General features: G+C 43.4%; 1 protein-coding gene across 2 annotated transcripts in view; it reads left to right on the top strand.

The window, feature by feature from the left end:
- Window positions 1-6,283: 6,283 nt before the first annotated feature.
- LOC131827314 (UDP-glucuronosyltransferase 1-6-like) overlaps window positions 6,284-21,784 on the top strand; it is a 46,097-nt gene continuing 30,596 nt past the window's right edge. The window contains exon 1 of one of the 2 annotated variants that reach the window (XM_059167660.1): window positions 6,284-7,175. In XM_059167660.1, coding sequence (XP_059023643.1) covers window positions 6,321-7,175 — 855 coding nt within the window. In that variant the 5' untranslated portion in view covers window positions 6,284-6,320. Of the gene's footprint in view, window positions 7,176-16,511; window positions 17,474-21,784 lie in introns of those variants that run through there. The other variant, XM_059167662.1, reaches the window with a different exon arrangement.

Raw genomic sequence — 21,784 nt, 5'->3', positions numbered from 1 at the left:
GCCACCCTCAGTTTGTTTTGTGAAATTAAGAGTCTCTTATGGTTTGTCTCCCTCCTGATCCCATCTTGTTTCATTTATTCTTTTCCTACCTCCCAAACCCCTCATATCAGGGAGATCATATGATAGTTGTCTTTCTCCAGTTGACTTATTTCGCTAAGCATAATACCCTCTAGTTCCATCCACGTCGTTGCAAATGGCAAGATTTCATTTCTTTTGATGGCTGATAGTATTCGCAAAGGATGTTTTAAAAGGTAATCCTTTCAGGGGCGCCTGGGTGATTCTGTTGGTTAAGTGTCCAATTCTTGATCTCAGCTCGGGTCTTGATCCTCAGGGTCATGAGTTCAAGGCTTGCATTCCACTCCAGTTTTTACCTGGAAGCAGTCTGTGTCCTTTTATATGGTGGTCCCTTAGATGTGGCCATTAAAGGAGACACAGGAGAGGCTCAGGAAAACAAATTTTATTACATTCATAAGTCCTAGAGGAAGGCGCATGCCATTCAGGCCTACATGGAGAAGCGCCAGGCTTGGTCAGGAGGCAGAAGAAGGAAGAGCCAAGTGACCTTGGCCACTGATTTTTTTGTGTTTTCATGGAATGGCAAGGCAGGGAAGGCAAACAGCGTAGAACTGGCTGCTTGGAATAATTTTGGTAGGCTCCAAGCTATAGGGGTATCCTTATGGGGGGGGCTACACTGGGATGATTAAGACAAAGGAATAGTGTCTCCTAGGGCTCTGGATTGGTTAGTTTGCAATATCAAAGACATGTCCTGGACTGGGCCCTTCGCTAGCTTCAAGAATTATGGCTAGGGAAGGAGTGAGTGTAGTCTCTCCAGCCAGAGGGTTTTTTTTTTTAAAAGATGTCCAAACTTCATAAGAAAATGAAAAATATAAGCAGTTCAGGAAGGATACTTCCTTGTCTCATGGATAAATACCTAGGAATGGAAAGCCTTGGTCTTTGACTTGTTCTATGATGGGAGGAGGCTTACCTTTTAATTAATTAACTAGTTAATTAATTAAAAGATTTTTTAAAAATGTATTTATTTGACAGAGAGAGACACAGCGAGAGAGGAAACAAGCAGGGAGAGTGAGAGAGGGAGGAGCAGACTTCCCATTGAGCAGGGAGCCCGATTTGGAGGTCTGTCTAAGCACCTTGGGATCCTGACCTGAGTTGGAGACAGCTGCCTAACTACTGGGCCATCCAGATGCCCCTAGGCTTATCTTTCTAAGAAACTGCCATACCATTGTAGGGTCTCAACCAGCAGCATATGACAGGTCCAGCTCCTCCACAGAGTTACCAACAACTGAAGTAGGCAGTCTTCCACATTTCAGCCATTCTAAGAGGCATGAAAATTAAATTATAGGCTTTTTATTTTTTTTTTATTTTTTTTTTTTAAAATTTTTTTTTTTTTTAAGATTTTATTTATTTATCAGAGAGAGAGAGGGGGAGAGAGAGAGCACAGGCAGACAGAATGGCAGGCAGAGGCAGAGGGAGAAGCAGGCTCCCTGCTGAGCAAGGAGCCCGATGTGGGACTCGATCCCAGGACGCTGGGATCACGACCCGAGCCGAAGGCAGCTGCTTAACCAACTGAGCCACGCAGGCATCCCAAATTATAGGCTTTTTAAAAAAGATTTTACTTTTTTATTTGGGAGAGTGGGCGAGAGCATGAGCTGGGTAAAGGGCAGAGAGAGAAGCAGACTCCCCCCTGAGCAGGGCGCCCAGGGGCTCTATTCCAGAAGTCCAGGGTCATGGACTTCTTCATGGACTTCAGAAGTCCAGAGTGGAAGGGAAATACTTCAGCGACTGAGCCACCCAGGCGCCCCATTAAGTTGTAGTTTTTTTTAACTTGACTTCTGTAATGACTGATGATGTGGAGCATCTTTTCATGTTCCTCTTTCCATTCCATCAAAGATATAATGTCTGTTCAAGTCTTTGCTTATTTAAAAGTATTTTTCCCCCATTAGAGCATTTCAAGGGTTCTTTATATATTTTGTACATAAATTCTCTACCAGGTCTAATCTCTGCAAATATTTTCTCCCAGTCTATGGATGCTCCTTCTTGTTTATTTATTTATTTATAAGATTTTATTCATTTATTTAATTTTAAAAATATTTTTTATTTTTTGAGAGACAGGGAAAGTGGTAGAGACGAGAGAGGTGGGGGGGAGAAACAGGCTCCCTGCTGAGTGGAGAGCCCGACATGCGGCTCCAGCCCAGGACCCTGAGATCATGACCTGAGCCAAAGGCAGTTGCTTAACTGACTAAGCCACCCAGGTGCCCCTATATTTTTTTCTATTTTTAAAATCTATTTCTTTTTACTTATTTGTTTTCTTGTTTATAAGAGTTTATTTATTTATTTTAGAGAGAGAGAGAGTGCGGGAGCAAGCGGGAATGGGAAGAGGGACAGAGGAAGAGCAAGAATTCTGAAGCCAACGCCCCACTGAGCACAGAGCCTGACTGGGGGCTAGATCCCAGGACACTGAGATCATGACTTGAGCAGAAATCAAGACCTGATCACCTAACTGAATGAGCCTCCCAGGTGCTCCAAAGTACAACTGATTTTTTTAACTTTTAAAAAACATTTTTATTTTATTTTATTTTATTTTTTTCAGTGTTCCAAGATTCATTATGCACCACAGCCAGTGCTCCATGCAATACATGCCCTCCTTAATACCCACCACCAGGGGGCGCCTGGGTGGCTCAATGGGTTAAGCCTCTGCCTTTGGCTCAGGTCATGATCTCAGGATGCTGCGATCCAGCCTCTCCTCAGGCTCTCTGCTTAGCAGGGAGCCTGCTTCCCCTCCTCTCTCTACCTGCCTCTCTGCCTATTTGTGGTCTCTCTCTGTCAAATAAATAAATAAAATCTTAAAAAAAAAAAGAAAATAATACTCACCACCAGGCTCAACCATTTCCCTCATGCCCCTGCCCTCCAAAACCCTGTTTGTTTCTCAGAGTTCACAGTATCTCATGGTTCATCTCCCTCACTGACTTCCCCCAATTCACTTCTCCTCTCCATCTCCCAATGTCCTCCATGTTATTCGCTATGCTCCACAAGTAGGTGAAACCATATGATAACTGACTCTTGGGTTGACTTATTTCACTCAGTATAATCTCCTCCAGTCCCGTCCATGTTGATACAGAAGTTGGGTATTCATCCTTTCTGATGGCTGCATGATATTCCATTGTATATATGCACCACATCTTCTTTGTCCACTCATCTGCTGAAGGACAACTGATTTTTGAGTATTGATCTTGTATCCTGCAACTGTGCTAAACTTACTTAATTGCTCTAGGGTATTCTAAAGATTCCATTGGAATTTCTTTAGAGATGATCTTGTTGTCTGTGAATAAGGCAGTTGACTTTTTCTTTCCAACCTGGATGTCTTTTATTTTTCTTGACTGGCTGGAACACTATAGAATAGAAGTGGTAAGACAGTCATCCTTGACTTGTGTCTGATTAGGAGTAAAGCATTCCGTCATTCACCACTAAGTATGATGTTAGTTAAGGGTTTTTCATATATGTTCTTTATTAGGTAGAGAACCTTCCCTTCTTGTCCTAGTTTTGTGATTATTTTTATCAGGAATGATTGTTGGATTTTGTCAAATACCTGTTCTGTGCCTATGGAGATGATGATATGGTTTTATTTTTTTCAGTTTATTTATATGGTGAATTACCTTGATAGATTTTCTTTCTTTCTTTCTTTCTTTTTTTTTAAGATTTTATTTATTTATTTGTCATAGAGAGAGACAGTGAGAGAGAGCATGAGCAAGGAGAAGGTCAGAGGAAGAAGCAGACTCCCCATGGAGCTGGGAGCCCGATGCGGGACTCGATCCCAGGACTCCGGGATCATGACCTGAGCCGAAGGTAGTTATCCAACCAACTGAGCCACCCAGGCGTCCCCTTGATAGATTTTCTAATGTTAAAACAGTCTTGTCTTCCCACGATAAGTCCTCCAATCATTTTGTATATTACTATTATGTATCTTTTATACTTTTATATACATGTATATTATTTAATTTGATTTGCTAAAATTTTGTTTAGAATTTTTCCATTATACTTATGAGGAGTATGTTCTATACATTTTTATTTTTTTAAAATTAATTAATTTTTTATTATTATGTTCAATTAGCCAGCATATAGGACAACAGTAGTTTTTGTGTAGTGTTCAACCATTCATTAGTTGCATATAACACCCAGTGCTCATCATAACCCATGCCCTCCTTAATATGTATCATCTGATAACCCCTTCCCCCCACCCCCTCTTGGTCTATACACTTTCCTTTCTTATGATGTCTATCTAGTTTTCATATGTGACAGTGCTCATAGGCCAATTCTGTGGTCTCTAAGAAAGATTAGGAAGTTTTTTGTGCACCTGTTCTCTAGAATATATCCTCCCTCATTTCAGAATATATTCTGGAATAATTGGTTTTATTTCTTCTCCAATGTTTGGTAGCTTTTATAGGTGAAACCATCTGGGCTTGAAGTTTTCTTTGTGGGAAAGTTTGAATTCAAACTTAATTCAACTTAAAACATACAGGTATTTTTATTCAACCTATTTATTTCTTCTTGATTAAACTCTCGTAGTTTGCATCTTTTGAGGAATTTGCCCATTTCATCTAAGTTGTAGAATATATTTGCATATGTTTGTTCTTGATATTCTTTATTATTATTCTTTCAACATCTGTGGAATGCGTAGTGATGCCACCTTTCTTATTCCTGATATTGGTAATTTATTCTTCTCTCTCTCTCTCTTTTTAATCATTTTGGTTAGAGCTTTATCAGGTTAATTCATCTTCTCAAACAACCAGCTTTTGGGTTCACTGATTATCTCTATTGTTCTTCTATTTTCTATTTTATTGATATCTATTCTGAAGTAAGCTTCACGAGAAGATAGACAATTTGCCCCATTTTTATTTTTCAGATATTCATCTGAAAGTCCCCCCCGTCACCGAGGTAAACGGTGACCAAGCAAATGTCTGATAATAGTTCAGGGCATCCCAGAAGGAGCCATGTTGGGTCCCAGCAATGATTATGCCCCCAGGTTGGCTCTAGAATCCCTCACTAAATGTTTCTCAGGGTCTTATCTGATGTACGCTCCTGAGCTCACCCACAAAGGTGTCTAGAAACCTTGCATAGTACCATTCAGTCCAATGCAACAAATATCCTTGTGTGCTTTCTCTGTGTGAGGCACAGTATGGGTCCCATGGGAGGAGGGGTGCAAATATGGAGAGGGTACATCCTCTAGCCTCAGCAAGTGCTTGTATAGTGTAGGAGACAGACACAGAGACTCCTGAAGTAGGGTAGCAGGCCGATTGGGGCCAGCCCACAGCAGAGAGGTCTGGACAGAGGAATGCAGAAGCAGAGAGGAAAGAGAGTGGTCACTTAGCAGAGTGCTTCTGGCAAGCATAGGGCAGGTGACCACCCATGGCATGTGACGGATCTAGGGAAAGTGATGTAAAATAGAGGACATAGTCTCCCATCAATCACATCCCTGGAATGGTCCTTGGGAGCAGAATTGTCCCTCTTAACATTTTGGAGGCTCAGAGAGTTTGGATATGGAACAAACAAGTGGCAATGGCCAGCATTTCAGAGACTCTTGTGAACACAGTTCCAATGCCCATGAGGAAGGTAGCGCGAAGTGACTTCGAGTCTTTCCTTGTAAACGGGGATGCCAATCTCTTTCTAACCCAACTGTCTTATGGAGTCCAAGGATGCAGCCAAACCTTCTTTAGAACTGATTGCAAAAGTATCAGTTGGGGCACTGGGTGGCTCAGTGGTTAAGCCTCTGCCTTTGGCTCAGGTCATGATCTCAGAGTCCTGGGATCAAGCCTCACATCGGGCTCCCTGCTCAGCCGGGGAGCCTGCTTCCCTGCCTCTCTCTCTGCCTGCCTCTCAGCCTACTTGTGATCCCTCTCTCTCTCTGTCAAGTAAATAAATAAACAAATAAAAATCTTTAAAAAAAAAGTATCATGTTTATTGACATTACATTCCTTTTTGTCACTCTGAGTCCTCAAAAGCATTGCTTAATAATTCTGTTTCCAAATGAGCGTTGCGTGCGATACAGCCCGTGAACTCTGACAAAGCAAAGATCAAAAGGTATCCTTATCTGGAAAACATAGAAGCACGTGTCTCAGCAAATGAGACTCGTTCTTATTGTTCTGATGAGTGCACTGTGGGCAATGAGTGTAATTTTTTTTTTTTTTTAATGAACATACAAATACACGCCCTTTCCTGGGGCGGGCTTTGTGCCTGTATTTCTTCCTCGGACTGTATTATGCCCCCTCAGAATCCAAGCAGCTGGATAGCTCTGGGCTACAGTTTCCCAAATGGCTCCCGCGATTTTAACTGGCTTCCCTCCACTCTGTGTGTGTCTCCTGCTGACTTCTGGCTTTGCCATGGCAGGCAAGCTGCTGGTGGTACCCATGGATGGTAGCCACTGGTTTACCATGCAGTTGGTGGTGAAGGAACTCATCCACAGGGGGCATGAGGTGGTTTTAATCGTGCCAGAGGTGAGCTGGCAACTGGGGAAATCCTCTAATTTTACAGTGAAGACTTATTCCACAGATTACACTCTGGAGGAGCTGAATCAGCACTTCAAGACTTTCTCTGACTTTCAATGGAAAGCTCAGCCACAAAATTTACTTTCATTGGTAATGAGCCCATCCAATGACATATTTGGACAGCTTTTTTTACATTGTAGGAATTTGTTTAAAGACACAAAATTAATAGAGTACATAAAGGAGAGTTCTTTTGATGCAATATTTCTGGATCCTTTTGATATGTGCGGCTTAATTGTAGCCAAGTATTTTTCACTCCCATCAGTGGTCTTCACCAGGGGAGCATTTTGTCATTATCTTGAAGAAGGCACACAGTGCCCCAGTCCCCTTTCTTATGTTCCTAGACTTTTCTTAGCCTTCTCGGATGCCATGACTTTCAGAGAGAGAGTGCGGAATCACATCTTCCACTTGGAGGAACATTTATTTTGTCCGCATTTTTTAAAAAATGCTGTAGAAGTTGCATCCGAGATTCTCCAAACGACTGTCACACCCTATGATCTCTACAGCCAAACATCAATCTGGTTGTTAAGAACTGACTTTGTTTTGGAATATCCCAAACCTGTGATGCCCAACATGGTCTTCATCGGAGGAATCAACTGCCATGAAAGAAAGCCATTGCCAAAGGTAAGTGACCTCTTCTTTTATATAGTAAGAATAACCTGGCTTCCGCCATTAAACAAACAAACAAACGAAACATTCCTTACTGAACTGTGGTTTGTCATTTACATTCGTCACATTCGGAAATCTTTTCCTGGTTGAATGAATTGTTTTATGCTAATTCACTGAATTGTGCATTAACAAATTTCTATAAAGCTGCTGTCTGTGATATGCATACATATATAATTGAAATAATTGTATACAATTTCCAGGCTGTGTTTTGTAACACTCTCCTTGGGAAACTATTAGAAAACACAGTAAGAAATGAAATTTCCTTTTTTTTTTTAAAAAAAAAAAGATTTTATTTATTTATTTGACAGACAGAGATCACAAGCAGGCAGAGAGGCAGGCAGAGAGAGGAGGGAAGCAGGATCCCTGCTGAGTAGAGAGCCTGATTCAGGGTTCAATACCAGGACCCTGGGATCATGACCCAAGCCAAAGGCAGAGCCTTAACCCACTGAGCCACCCAGCTGCCCTGAAACTTCCTTTTTTTTAATCTAATGCCAACCCTTATAGGAAAATGCTCTTAGCAGTTTTGTATGCTGTTTTTCCATTTTTTTCTGAAATTATTTTATATATGTACGGATATATCTAATGTAAACTCTCACACCTGTTTTACTGAAAGAAAAATCTAGTAATGGACTGGACATAGTGTTCTTTACCTTTCTTTTTTCACTTACTAATAAATCATTAACATCTTTACAGTCAATCCCTACAGATTGTCACATTCTTTGTAACAGTTATATAAAACTCTTTACTTTGGATGTACCATAGTTCATTCAACTAAACAATACTAATAGATATTTAAGCTTTTCCCACTGTTTTTGTTATAAACAAGACTGTACTAACCATTTTGTTTTTTGTACTAACCATTCTTAAGTAATTTCTTTGCTTTCCCACATTTCCATTTTCCTGTTCTTATCTCTGTAGGCTGGATGTCCTTAGGAGTAGGGCACACATTGCTATGCACATATTTTATTTTATTCTTTTATGATTTTTATTCATGTGTGTGTGGGGGAGAGAGAGAGCACCAGCAGAGGGAGAAGTAGGCAGAAGGAGAAACAAGCTACTCACCAAGGAAGGAGCCAGACGCAGGACTCAAGTCTAGAACCCCTGGGATTATAACCATCTGAACCACCCAGGTGCCCCCCACACATTGCATTTTAATACATTTGACAGGTTGCTTTCAAAAGATTGAACAATCTTACACTTTGGTCAACAGTATATGCTCCAGGGTTTCCATACCTTCTCCATCTTCAGATGTTGTCAAACTTCTAAAACTCTTTTGGCAAAAATAAATAAATAAAAATTCTAATAGCTGCTTCAATTTTCATACATATGTTGGCCACTTGATTTCAACTTTTGGGAAGTATGTATCCAGACTCTTTAACTATTTTTCTAGGGTCCTTTGTCTTTTTATAGCGTATGACTCTAAGCCTCTTGAGTATTAGGAATATTAATATTTTTTATGAAATGTTAATATTTTTTCCCCTGGCTATTCATTATCTTTTGTCATAGAGTGTTTTCATTTTGGATGGTCACACGTCTTCACTTTTTTCTAGTGGTTTCTGGATTTCAACTTCTTTAGGTCTTTCCAAGCCTGAGATACATAAACTTTTTTTCCATACTATGTCCTAATATTTTTAATTCCTCCGGTGTTAACAGTTACATTTTTACAGTGAAGACTTTACATGGTGTAAGGATCTACCTTCTATTATTTTTCTAAATGGATAGTCCGTTGTACCAACCTCATTTAATAAAATAATTCATTCTTTGTTGAATTGAAATGTGTCTTTATCAAATTTAAATTTCCATATTTATTTACTCTTTTGAACTCTACTTTTGAACTCTCGGTTTTGTTCCATGGATTTATTTATTTACTCACATACCAGTGTCATATTTTGATTGCAGTAGCTTTGTAGTAAGTTTTAATATGTGGTAAGGCAAACCCCATACTCAGATTTTTCTAAATCTTCTTGGTGATTCTTGTTATTTATTCTCCTTCACAAAATTAAAAATTCTCTTGTCTAGTTGCAAATGGAGAAGTAAAATATTAATGTTCTGTTTATATGACATAAGATGATTTTATGAATTTGAGAACAGGAGTCAAAGTCTGAATCTCATCTGCTAGAAGAAAACATAGCCTGAAGGCAATGTAGGTCATTCATGCATGTGTGTCTTTGGGTGAGTGCACGTGTTTGCTTGTGTGCCATGTCTCAAGTGCCATGGAGGGGATTTTCCTGAGAGTCTCCTATAACAAAATCTTCCTTAGTCTGTCCAGGGGAATTATATTAAAGGATGTAATTAAATACTTTAACAAGGGCAGCAGGTCCTCATTCAGGAGAACACTAAAATAGTTTTAAAGGGAGAAGAAATGACTTCTAGTGTTTTTCAATTTTTTCGTGAGTTCCAACAGAATGATTATGGGGTCCAGCTGGAAAACTATCAAACTTTGAGAGGAAAATATTGGACTAAATCTTCCCTGACCTTAGATTTGACAATGGTTTCTTAAGTATAACACCCAAAGTACAAGAAACAAACCAGGAAATGGATAAACTGAACTTCATTAAGATGAGAAACTTTCATGCATTAAAGGACATTATGAAGGAGCGCCTGGGTTGCTCAGTGGGTTAAAGCCTCTGGTCTTCGGCTCAAGTCATGATCTCAGGGTTCTGGGATTGAGCCCCCACATGGGGACTCTCTGCTCAGCAGGGGGCCTGTTTCCCCCTCTCTCTCTGCCTGCTTCTCTGCCTACTTGTGATCTCTGTCTGTCAAATAAATAAATAAATGAATAAAGGACACTATTAAGAGCATAAAAAGACAACCCAAAGAATGGGAGAAAGTATTTGTAAATCATGTATTTGATAAGATTCTGGTATCCAAAATATATAAAGAGCTTAAACGACCCCATTAAAAATGGACAAAGAATTGGAACAGACATTTCTCCCAAGTAGATATATAAATGGCCAACAAGTACATGAAAAGATGCTCACCATTAGGTACTAGAGAAATGCAAATCAGTATCACAATGAGATACCAATTCACACCTGATATGATGACTATACTTAAAAAAAAAAAAAAGGAAAATAAGCATTGGTAAGAATGTGGAGAACCTGGAACCCTTGTCCATTGCTGGTGTAGCCAGTATAGAAAGCATTCTAGCCGTTCCTGCGTAAGTGAAACATAGAATTGCCATATGATTCGGCAATTCTGCTCCTGGTTATGTATCTGAGGAATTGAAAACAAATCTTGAAACCAAAGTTTCTACAGGCATGTTCATAGCAGCACGTTCATAATAGCCAAAAGGTAGGAACAACCCAAATGTCTTTCAGCTGGTGAATGGATGAACATAATGTGGTTTCTTCATACAGGGGAATATTATTCAGCCATAACAATGATAAAGACCTGACACCTGCTATATGATGTGGATAAGCACTGAAAAGATAATGCTGAGTGAAGGAACCCAGACGCAAAAGGCCGTAATGTGCTGTGATTCCATTTTTGTGAAATAGCCAGAATAGGTAGATCTATAGAGATAAAAAAGCAGGTGAGGGGTTGCTAAAGGCTCAGGGGAGGAGGGAGTCGGGGAACAGCTGCTTAATGAGGAAGAGGTTTCCTTTTGGGATGATGAAAATGTCTTGGAACTAGATGGTGGTGACAGAGGCATGGCACCGTGACTCTGCTAAATGCTACCAAATTGCCCTCTTAGAAATGATTATGATGAATTTCACATCATGTGAATTTGACCAAAATTTTCTTAAAAAGAGAAACCACATCTTTCAACAACTGGTTTGTTTGAGCAGGACACAAACACACTTTCCATGTTGCATCATTTCTTCTAGCACACTATTAATCTGTAATACTTCCTTGCCTTTTCAAAACAGCTGTGACTTTTCGTAGTACCTGGGTCAGTTATTCTGACCTCTTCCAGTCTCCTTGCTTTCTGGTGGTGGAGTGTAAGCTGTTCCTGGAAACTGGAAGTTGGTATGGGCTTGATCGACCCGGGTTCCACTGTTCCACAGGCATACGTCATCCACACCATTCAATCACACCAGACGGCACCCCGTACCAGGCTATCTGAGTGGAGAGTCACATTGTCCTGTGCCTGCTTTGGCTCCCCGCAGTCCTGAGGGATCCAAGACTCAGTAACCAAGCCTGGATTAGATTGGGCAGTGTTAGTCCATGATCTTTTGGGATGGACTGCTCTAGTAAAAATAGGCAAGTGGAAATCCTACTGTCTGTGTCCTCTAAGTAGTCCCTTGGTCAGGCCTGTGCTCCTCCCCACTGCTCCCAGCTTCAGGAACCACCACCTATGTCGATGCAAACCTCCCTGGGTAGTGATAGACACAGCTCTTACAGTAGGACAAGTGCCCATTGGGAGCTGTCTGGCCAGACAAGCCACACTTCTCTGGATGCCCCATCCCAGCCGTGGGTGATTCAGACTTGACCATTTCGGACCCACACCAAGACCTGGACCCAGAATGCTAATTTTTGCAGCCCACACCCCATGGCCTAGCCAATGGATTAAGTTGCCCCAGGATCCCACATCTCATACATTGTCCACATTACTCGATGCTCTGAACCACAGCAGACTCTTCACACACAGGCATACTTGTGTAGTTATTTAACAAAATATTTATTAATTTGATTTTGCATTTTTGTGCTCTGCAGGTAGCAATTTTTCTCAGGTCTCAAGCACTTTGCATGCAGGTGCTTTTAAATCTTGTAGGTCCAGGCTCCGTTACTCATAGGTTGTGGGTGATTTGAGGGTCAACCTCTCTGAGGTTGTCATCACCTCCATGCACACCTTTACAACTCCCCTCTATGCCAAATGACAGGTGTCCTCCTCTGACTTTTTGGAAACTCCCAGGATCTACCTCCTTCTCCCCACTGATACATGTCCTAAGCTTAGTTGTTGGATCTGCAAGAATCCCTAAGAAAACACTGGCCTTCTCCCAGACACTCCATGATGCCTGAAGACCTATCGAGCTCTACAGTACTGCCCAGGGTGGGTCTGGCCTTTGGGGTATATCACATTTAGGGTCTCCGCAACCACTGGGATTGGCATACATGCTAGATCCTTCTTCCTGTTGCCCTGTGTGTGTACACATGCACCATTCTTAGAAACAGTCAAATCTCAGGAGGAGGAAGAGAACTGTTTTCTAAAGCTTTCTTAATTTGCAAGACACGTCTTTGGTGATGATTTGCAAAGTGGGATTGGTTCCTTTCCTTCATCTCCTATCTCCAGTGTGTAAGTTTGGGCCTGCTAGGAATGAGAATGGGGCCCCCAGCCAAGTCATGTGCTTTCCCCAGCCTTCTTGTTGAACAACAAGATCAGAGCTAGGCTCAACTAGGAAGCGCCCAGGCCAAGGTCCTCAGCAGAATGGGGGTCTGGTGTGAAGCAGCTGAGATCTGTAGCCTATCTTGTTTCTCCTCCCTCTACACACTCGCTTAAGCCTTTCTGCCTCCTGATGTACCGCTCTTAGAAAGGATCTGCTTAGCTCTTGTCCGCCCTGGAAGGGTAGACCTGTACTGTGCTCACTCTGTAAATATCTTGGGGTCTTACTGCTGTCTAGATGGATCCAAACCAGGATGTTGCCCTCCTCCAGGCTCTGATGATTGTAAATGGAAAATCCTGCTGGCGTCCCTGCCTGGAGGAGATTGCAATGAATTTACAATTGGCTGCAATCTTGCAATCTTGGCTGCATTCCTGGGACCAGCCCTGTGCTTGGGATGGTGATTCCATGCCATTCCGTGCCATTCCTCAGGCTTCATCTCCTTTCCTAGGTCTCAGCATGCCTCATGAGCCCACAGGCATGGATTATGACAAGACCTTGTGTGAGAGTTCAGTTGTGCCTGAGTAGCTGTGGGCGAGTCTGTTCTAGTCATGCCAGGAACTACCTTTCATTTAGCCTGGTTTCAACCCTCATCCTCTTGGACCTCCCTTGGTCATGTGGTAGGTATATATGGCAGGATAATCCTGACCCTCTCACTCTGAGTCTCAGTTGAGAAACCCAACAATCAGGAGATGAGTCATGCCCCAGGCAGATGGGGGGTGAGTTGGGGTACAGGGCTGGAAGTGGGCTCAATGCTGTCCAACTCCTGCTCCGGGGCCCTCACCACCTGCTGGCTACACTCAGACTTCTCAAGTCTCAGTTTCCTAAAAGGCAAGTGACCCATCACATGCTTATAATGCCGTTTACCAGTTTCTTCTCAAAAAAGGAGCACATCGTTCTTTAAATTTCATATATGAATTCTCACAACTTGAAAAGTGACATGAAAATGAAATGCAGGTTGGGGGGTTGCCTGGATGGCTCAGTCGGTTAAGTGTCTGACTTTCAGTTTCAGCTCAGGTCTTGATCTCAGGTGGTGAGTTCAAGCCCCACGATGGGCTCCATGAAGAAAAAGGAAATGTAGGAATAGAACAGACAAACCAAAGTGTCATTCTTTAATCAGAAAACATTTATGGAGAGCTTACTGTATGCTTGGCATTCTTCTAGATATTGGGCATAAAGCAGAGAACAAAACAAATATTGTTCCTGCCCTCAGGGTTTCCCCATTCTAGTCGGGGGGAGACACATAAATGAGCAATAGGTTGGGTAGTGATGAATGAAACAGAGAAATATAAGGAGGTTGAAGGCTTCCCAGTGATGAGCTGGGTTATTTAATAATGAGCTCACCAGAGAAGATGAGCTCACCAGAGAAGTCTCTTGGACACGACACTGACCGAAGCAGGCAGGCAGGGAGGGAGCAAGCCATGTGGACATGGGGGGTGGGGAAGAGGTGACATCTTGGCTTGTATCAGTATCTAGGCCAATGGCTTATAAAAATTCAAATATGTACTATTAGGCATTTCCAGGAAAAAAATTGCCATCCTCTGATCTAGAACAGTGATTCTCAAAGTACAAAAACTGAGGGATCCCTGAGACCCTTCCCGGGAGTCCCTGAGGTCAAATGATTTCATAATAATGTTAAGACGTTACTTGCTTTTTCCACTTCATCTTCTCAGCATGGTACCGTGGAGTTTTCCATAGGCTCCGCGACATGTGGTATTGTCTAGGATGAGTGCAGAGGTGGGGGGCAGAGTCCCACCATTGTCTACCAAGTTAGACAGACGTTCGTATCATAGGGACTTGCTTGCAGAACATGTAAAACAATGTCGCGCTCAATTTTTTGCTTGTTTGGGGGAAATAGAGTATTTTTTTCATTAAAGATGTCAGTCATGCTAACTTCTCTTGGGCTTATTCTTGTTATCATAAATGAGTGAGGAAGTCTATTTTATACACGCCAGTTTTAGTTTCTAAAATGGTTCATCTGGAAAAACATGACCCACATAAACAAATTTTGGGGTGGGATCTCCCGTTGTTACTAAGAGTGTAAAGGAATCCTGAGATAGAAAGGTTTGAGAATGGGGGATCTAGAGGGGGCCAGTTCTGTATTCCCTTCTGAGGTGCAGACGTTCCCCAAAAGTGCCCCTTCTTAAAGTGGTAAGCCTCGTTTTCTCGGACTTGGACTTTGGGGTTTGAATTGTGTGAGATGATGGATGAGCGCTATTGGTTAGCTTGTGTCCCTGGAAAGATACGCTAAGTCCTAATACCTAGTCCCTCAGAATGGGACTCATTTTGGAAATACGTTAGTTAAGAAGAGATAATTGGCGGTGGGCGCTAATCCAGGATGACTGGTGTCCTAAGAGATTTGGACACAGACGTACACAGGGAGAAGGGTGAACAGGAAGGTAGAGATGAAGTGATGCCTGCATCTGCCTAGTACTGCCAAAGATTTCCAGCAATCCACCTAGCTCACCAGGAGCTAGGAGAGAGGAACAGGTTCTGTCTCGAAGCCTCCAGAAGGACTCAAGCCCACTGATGCTTTAATCTCGGACTTCTGGACTCCAGAACTATGGGAATACATTTCTGTTGTTTGGGCCAGCCACTGTGTGATACTTTATTGCAGAGACCCTTGGACGCTAAGACCCTGGGAAACTGTCTTGCAAAGTGTTGTGCAGACATCAGGGGTCCCGATGCTAGCACTTTTTTTTTTTGTTTCGACTGCTGGCTGGCCAGTTGTTCCCGTCAAATGTCTTGTTACCTGATGCCTTCCCATTGTTTTATACCTCTACATTTTCTTCCCTTTTAATCTTCCCACCTCCTCTTCTGTCTCCTTTAATTCCTCCTATACTCTGGGGTTGACAGAAGGCAAAACTAGATCTTTCCCTTGCTGAGACGTTTTAGGTGTTACTTTCTGACCACTGGGGTGCACTTAGTTCATATCACATAGAACCCAGCTGCCTGATGACAACCAGAGGGAGCCCCTCCGTGGGACCTGTCCTGGGCACCCACAGATTATGAATTGACTTACTAATTTTCACGGCTCTTCCCCCCCACCCCAGGAGGTGGTAGAGATGCCACTCCCTTTCGAGAGATGGGGAATTCAGGCACAGAACAGTGGGGCTGCACAGATTGGAAGAGGTAGGTTGACTCCAGAATTTTTGCTTTTAACCACAGTCAAAGTGGGAATTCTGGTTTTAGAGCATGTATCTTAAGGATTAGATTCTGTCTTCTGATAGAACAGGAAACTCACAATAATAGTGGTTTACCCCAAAGAACCCAAGGGGTGGGGAGGGGCCTAGATCAGACTCCTCTATGTCCATTCAGCTTCCAGCAGCCCACTTTTTTTTTTTTTTTAAGATTTTATTTATTTATTCAAGAGAGAGATAGTGAGAGAGAGCATGAGAGGCGAGAAGGTCAGAGGGAGAAGCAGACTCCCCATGGAGCTGGGAGCCTGATGCGGGACTTGATCCCAGGACTCCGGGACCGTGACCTGAGCCGAAGGCAGTTGCTTAACCAACTGAGCCACCCAGGCGCCCTCCAGCAGCCCACTTTTAAATCCAGCGATGGCTGTGGTCACAAGGTCACCAGGAGGTGGAATGGGCAGCTCCGCTCTGTTGTTTCAAATCTTGAATTTGGCATCTGTTGACCCTTCCTTTCTGAACAACATTGAGGAAGAGGAGAAGCTCTAAGAGCTCTTAGAGTGTTTGTCTATGAACATCATCACCACGCGGGGGAATCCAGAAAGCTCAGGACAGAGGACTGCTACCAGCCTCCAGGAGCCTCCCAAGCTGTCCTCCAAGCATGACTAAGCTCGGGAAAGAGAGGCAGAATGGAGAGAAAGAGAAAATAAACCCAGAAGCTCAGGTGAAAGCCGATAAGAAACCTCATTGGGTCAAGTTCGCTGTGTGCATAAAAATGGTTAAATATTAATTTACGTTCTTTTAAAACAGGGCAAAATTCAGAGCAAGGAGAGGTAGGTAGGGGTTGTAAAGAGCACTGGTTCTTTCAGGGGAAAAGAGCCAGGGAGCCCCGAGGTTTAGAGAACGTGAACTGTTTATTCTTGTCGCTACCTGTCCTCTCCCCCAGATGACCTGCCTCCTCCAGTTGTTTCGGAAAGTTTTCTTCTTAGTGCTCTGGGGGGAGGTTGTAGGTGACAGGCTGCTGGTGGTCCCTCAGGATGGAAGCCACTGGCTCAGTATGAAGGACATAGTTGAGCTCCTCAGCGAGAAGGGGCATGACATTGTGGTGCTGGTGCCAGAAGTCAATTTGCTTCTGAAGGAGTCCAAGCACTACACAAGAAAAACCTATCCAGTGCCGTTCCAACAGGAGGAGCTGGAGAATCGGTACCGCTCTTTTGGAAACAATCACTTTGCTGAGAGATGGCTCCTGAACGCTGCTCAGATGGAATACAGGAATAGCATGATTGTTATTGACATGTATTTCACCACCTGCCAGAGCCTCCTGGAGGACACAGCCACCCTGAGTGTCCTCAGGGAGAGCAAGTTCGATGCCCTTTTCACAGACCCAGCCCTACCCTGCGGGGTGATCCTGGCTGAGTACCTGGGCCTGCCCTCCGTGTACCTCTTCAGGGGCTTCCCATGCTCCCTGGAGCATACCATGAGCAGAAGCCCAAACCCTGTGTCCCACATCCCCAGATGCTACACTCAGTTCTCAGATCAGATGACGTTCCCCCAACGGGTGGCCAACTACCTCGTTAATTACTTGGAGACCTATCTGTTCCACTGTCTGTACTCGAAGTACGAAGACCTCGCCTCCAACATCCTCAAGAGGGATGTGCACCTACCCACCTTGTATCAGAAGGGCTCCATCTGGCTCTTAAGATATGACTTTGTGTTTGAATATCCCAGACCGGTCATGCCTAACATGGTTTTCGTTGGAGGGAGCAATTGCAAGAAGACGGGGGTCCTGTCTCAGGTGGGTGGTTTTCTTTCTTTTTGATTGCTCTTTGTCTTTATGGGCAGATGCTGCTCTTACACGCTCAATCTTCCCTCACTCATTTGGCTCTTAAGCATCTGTCAGCTGGGAGGGCTTCCTGAGGAACGGGCTGCCAGGCTTGGAGTAGAGGGGTATGGATGGAGTCTGATGCTGAGGTTCTAAAAGATGCTGAGGCTTTAGATGAGGTAAACAAGAAGAGGGATCCTTAGCTAGGTCATCTGGGGGCAGTCACGGAACATAGAATAAGCCTTGGAAATTTTCAGTCTAAATCCTACACCCACCTGTTGAGGAAACAGGGGAAGGCTTGACCAAGCGGATGCATTGCTGAGAGGACAATCTATGTGGAAATCCATGCTTTTTTTTTCTGGGACCCCAAAGCAGAGATCATCAAATAGCCGCCAGTTGACCAAATCTGCCCAGAGGCCCATTTTTTTATATGGCCCAGAGCTAAGAATGGTTTTTATATGTTGATCTTATTTTAAAATTTTTTTATTTTATTTGAGAGAGGGAGAGAACAGGTGTCGGGGGGTGGGGAGTGGGAAGTGGCAGAGGGAGATGGAGAAACAGGCTCCCTGGTGAGCGGGGAACCCAACGTGGGGCTTGATATCAGGAATCTGGGAACATGACCTGAGCCAAAGGCAGACACTTAACCGAGACACCCAGATGCTCAGTTTTTATGTTTTTAAAAGGATGTTAAAAACAGCAACCACAAAGAATACATGGCAGGGATGTATGTGGCCCGCTAAGCCTACATATTTACTACCTGACCCTTGGCAGAAAAAGTACATTGACCTCTGACCTAAGGCAAATGTTCTTAGAAGCTTTCCTGACATATGGGGAGAGAGCCCAGAGCTACTTTGGACAGTTAAAAACGTACGAGTTCTTTGTTTTTGTTTTAATATTTATACCTTTGAAAGGCTTCAGGTCACTTTTTTCCCAGCAGAATTCTCTTTCTCAAAGCATTTTTCATCCAAAAGAAAGCCTCAGAGAGGTCCCAGAGACTCTCATCCCTCCTCTTTCACGTATGACAATTTCATCAGACAGTTGGCCATACCTCTGAGAATGGGCAGGGTCAGGGCCCATGAGCATAATTGGATTGGTTCCAGGAAGCATGGGGCATGGACTTCAAATCCCACATGCCTGGAAAATTTAACCAAGTAATTAATAAGCAAAAATGTCATAAGAAACATTTGGCATTAAGAAGGAAAAAAATCACAAAAAAAAGAAGGAAAAAAATCACATTTTTGGTACCTTTTATCCCCACCCTCTTATTTTTGCAAAAAGAATTTGACTTAGTCATATTGCAAAACGGACTGTGGTGAATGTGGTTTTTTTGGAGCACCATGAACTTATATTGGCATCTCAGCTGTAACCCAAATGTCCACCATAGAGAACCTTTTGCATTAGACCATATGTAATTATCAGTTTGTATTTTTATATTAGGAATTCAAGTGACCAAAATCAGAGGTTTTTTTGTTAGATGATCAAACCATTTCAACACTCAGGAGAAAAATGTGTCCTTGACAGTGATGACAATGTTCTGGAATCCTACAGAGGTGGTCGTTGCAAACGTGATGAATGTACTCAATGCCTCTGAACTGTTCCCTTTAAAATCGTTAATTGTGTTATGTGACTTCACCTAAAAATATTACTTAAAAAAGAAGATACATCATAAATCAGGAAAACTAAAGACCTGATTCATAGCTGGAAACAAACCAACAACAGCAACAACAAAAAACCCCACAAATACTCCTCAGTAGGCAAATAACTTGATCAGTCAACACATAGCCACCATACAAGGGGCCACTGAAAGTTTGGAAACATATGTGGCTTCAGAAATAATCCAAGAAACTCAAATTAATAAACAAGGAAATTCAATTTTGCTCATCAAATCAACAAGCATATTTTATAGGTAACTTGTTGGCCTACCTACAAAACAAATATAATTAAGTTTCTTATTATGCTTTGGCTAATGTGCAGAGCCTTTTGAAAACCAGAGCTTGGTGAACACACCTTGCAGTAATGCTCTGATTCACACTCTGGTCCGATGGTAACGATAACTGGGTGCTGGTAGGCTTGCGTGTCTAACAAAGGATGAGATCACTCTGCAACACCCACCATAGCGTGACTGACTATAGCTCTTCCTGCCTCCTTGACCCTGGGCGGGACTCAACCTCCTCAGAAGGCTTCCTTGTTGGTTTCGCTCAAGATGCTCCCTGAGAAGCTGCTCAGGCACCTGGCCAGTGGTTCCCACTGGGAGATCCCAGATGTCCTGAAGCCGCTTTTCCCTGTCCCCACTGAGGGCCTCCTCTCCAACCCCGTGCGCCCTGTCACCTGGTCCCTCTGCCTTTCCCTCTGCCCACAGGGGCTTTTCCCTCTGCCCACAGGGGCTTCAGTCCAGGCCAGATGCTGGCACACTGTCTCCACTGTCCTTGATTTTTAGTTGAGACTCATCTGCCCCATGGCTAATCTCTTTTCTTTAGGTTTCCAATATTTCCATTTTTAAAAGTTTTATTTATTTGAGCGATCTCCACACCCATCGAGGAGCTTGAACTCACAACCCTGATGTCAAGAGTCAGATAATCTACCAACTGAGCCATTTTAGAAGAGAGTTTGATGTTACATTTCAGAATTAGAAGGGTTCTTGAAGCATTTTTCTTAGAATAAAGGAATTCAGAGATAAATTCTAGTCTCTTCCAGTTGCAAAGCAGAGAACTGCTCAGAGGTTCAGGGACAGGTTTTTACTCTCCCTTTTAGGGGCCATACGGACCTGGGGAGCTCAGGCTTCGGATGTGTACATCCTCTCTGCTTAGCCTGCTGTGGAAGGGAATGCACCAGACCCCAGCCCTAGCTTGAGCCTGGGTGGGAAAGGACCAGCTTTCCCTCCCCTGCTGGCTCCAGGGATCCCTCCTTTGTCCCCATTACATTAGAAGAGTAAGAACTATAAGACCTGGATTCAAGTCTAGCTGTGTGGTCAGGGTGGATGGTTTATCTCATTGTTTTTTCCTCCATCTGTGAAATGGGAACACTCTAGAGTCAGGGCTGGGGGCAGGGAAGATAGAGTTCATGGGAGAACTTTGAAGACTGTAAATGCAATACACGCAGGACAGGCTGCTTTAGTCTGGAGTGACAGGATGGAGGCCCCTCAGACAGGAAAAAGTCCAGTTTTCCCATACAGGAGCAAACCCATTTCCAGGCAAGCCAAGTGAGTTTCTTTAAGCCACCAGCTGCAGCAAGGGGCAGAGGCAGGGTAAGAACCCACCCCCTTGTCACTCCCCCACCTGGAGACCCCACGTTTGCCCGGTACTCTTTCTCTAACTATACAACACCTGGAGGGTAGCAGGCCCATGAAGGGAAGAAAGGAGGCGGAAGGATGACTCAGCAGATCTGAGGCATTTCTTCCTGGCCTCCTGGCCATGGGCTTGGGTCTTCTCATCTCAGAATGGGGCTGACAGCATGTGCCTCACTCCTCACAGGGCTGTTTGAGGGTCACGTGGGCAGTGTGTGAAGGGGCTTGGAAGACTATCAGGGGAAGCCATGGCCCCGTCCCTCTCTTCTCAGGACCTTCACTCAGCAAGCAGCCGGAACATTCTCTCTATGAGGTGATCCAAACAACATGGCTTTCTCGCATTGTTCTTTGGGGAGCATTTTCTCAGAAAACCAGATCCCAGCTCCTCAGGACTAGCTCTTCTATCCCAGCTTGTCTTGCATTCTAGAGTCATCTAGATAGTGGTTCTCAAACAGGGGTAATTTTGCAACCCTTGGAGGCAACATCTGGAGACATGTTAGGTATTGCAGTTAGGGGATGATAGGGTCTAATTTTAGAGGCCAGGGATGCTGTTAAAAATCCTTTATAAAGCACAAGATATACCCACACACCCACTCCCAACAAAGAATTATCTGTACCCCAATAGTGCTAAAGCTGAGAAATGCTGATCTAAATCAATGCCATGTGACTTTCAGTGACTTCTACCAGCAGGGCCCCAGCTGGGTGGTGAGGGGCCACAAAGATCCTTTGTTCACTCCCTGAGCCATCTGGTCTCCCTTCAGGGGTCTCTGCAAGTAATAGTCATGCAGGTTGCAGCCTCTACATTTGTTGGTTGAGCTGAGGATTGAATTCGAGGCAAGTCAGGGGCACAAAACCCCAAAATGCCAAGTCATTCTTAATCGGTACTTTTTAAAGTACACGACTTGGGCCAATGTCTGAAATGCCTTTTGTGGTTTGCTTTTCTTTCAAAAAGGGTTTTGAAATGTGTTTATTTTTATGACTGATCGGGCACGCAGGACATT

This window comes from Mustela lutreola, chromosome 3, assembly GCF_030435805.1.
Source record: "Mustela lutreola isolate mMusLut2 chromosome 3, mMusLut2.pri, whole genome shotgun sequence".
NCBI lineage: Eukaryota > Metazoa > Chordata > Mammalia > Carnivora > Mustelidae > Mustela > Mustela lutreola.
This window is presented reverse-complemented; position numbering and strand designations above follow the sequence as displayed.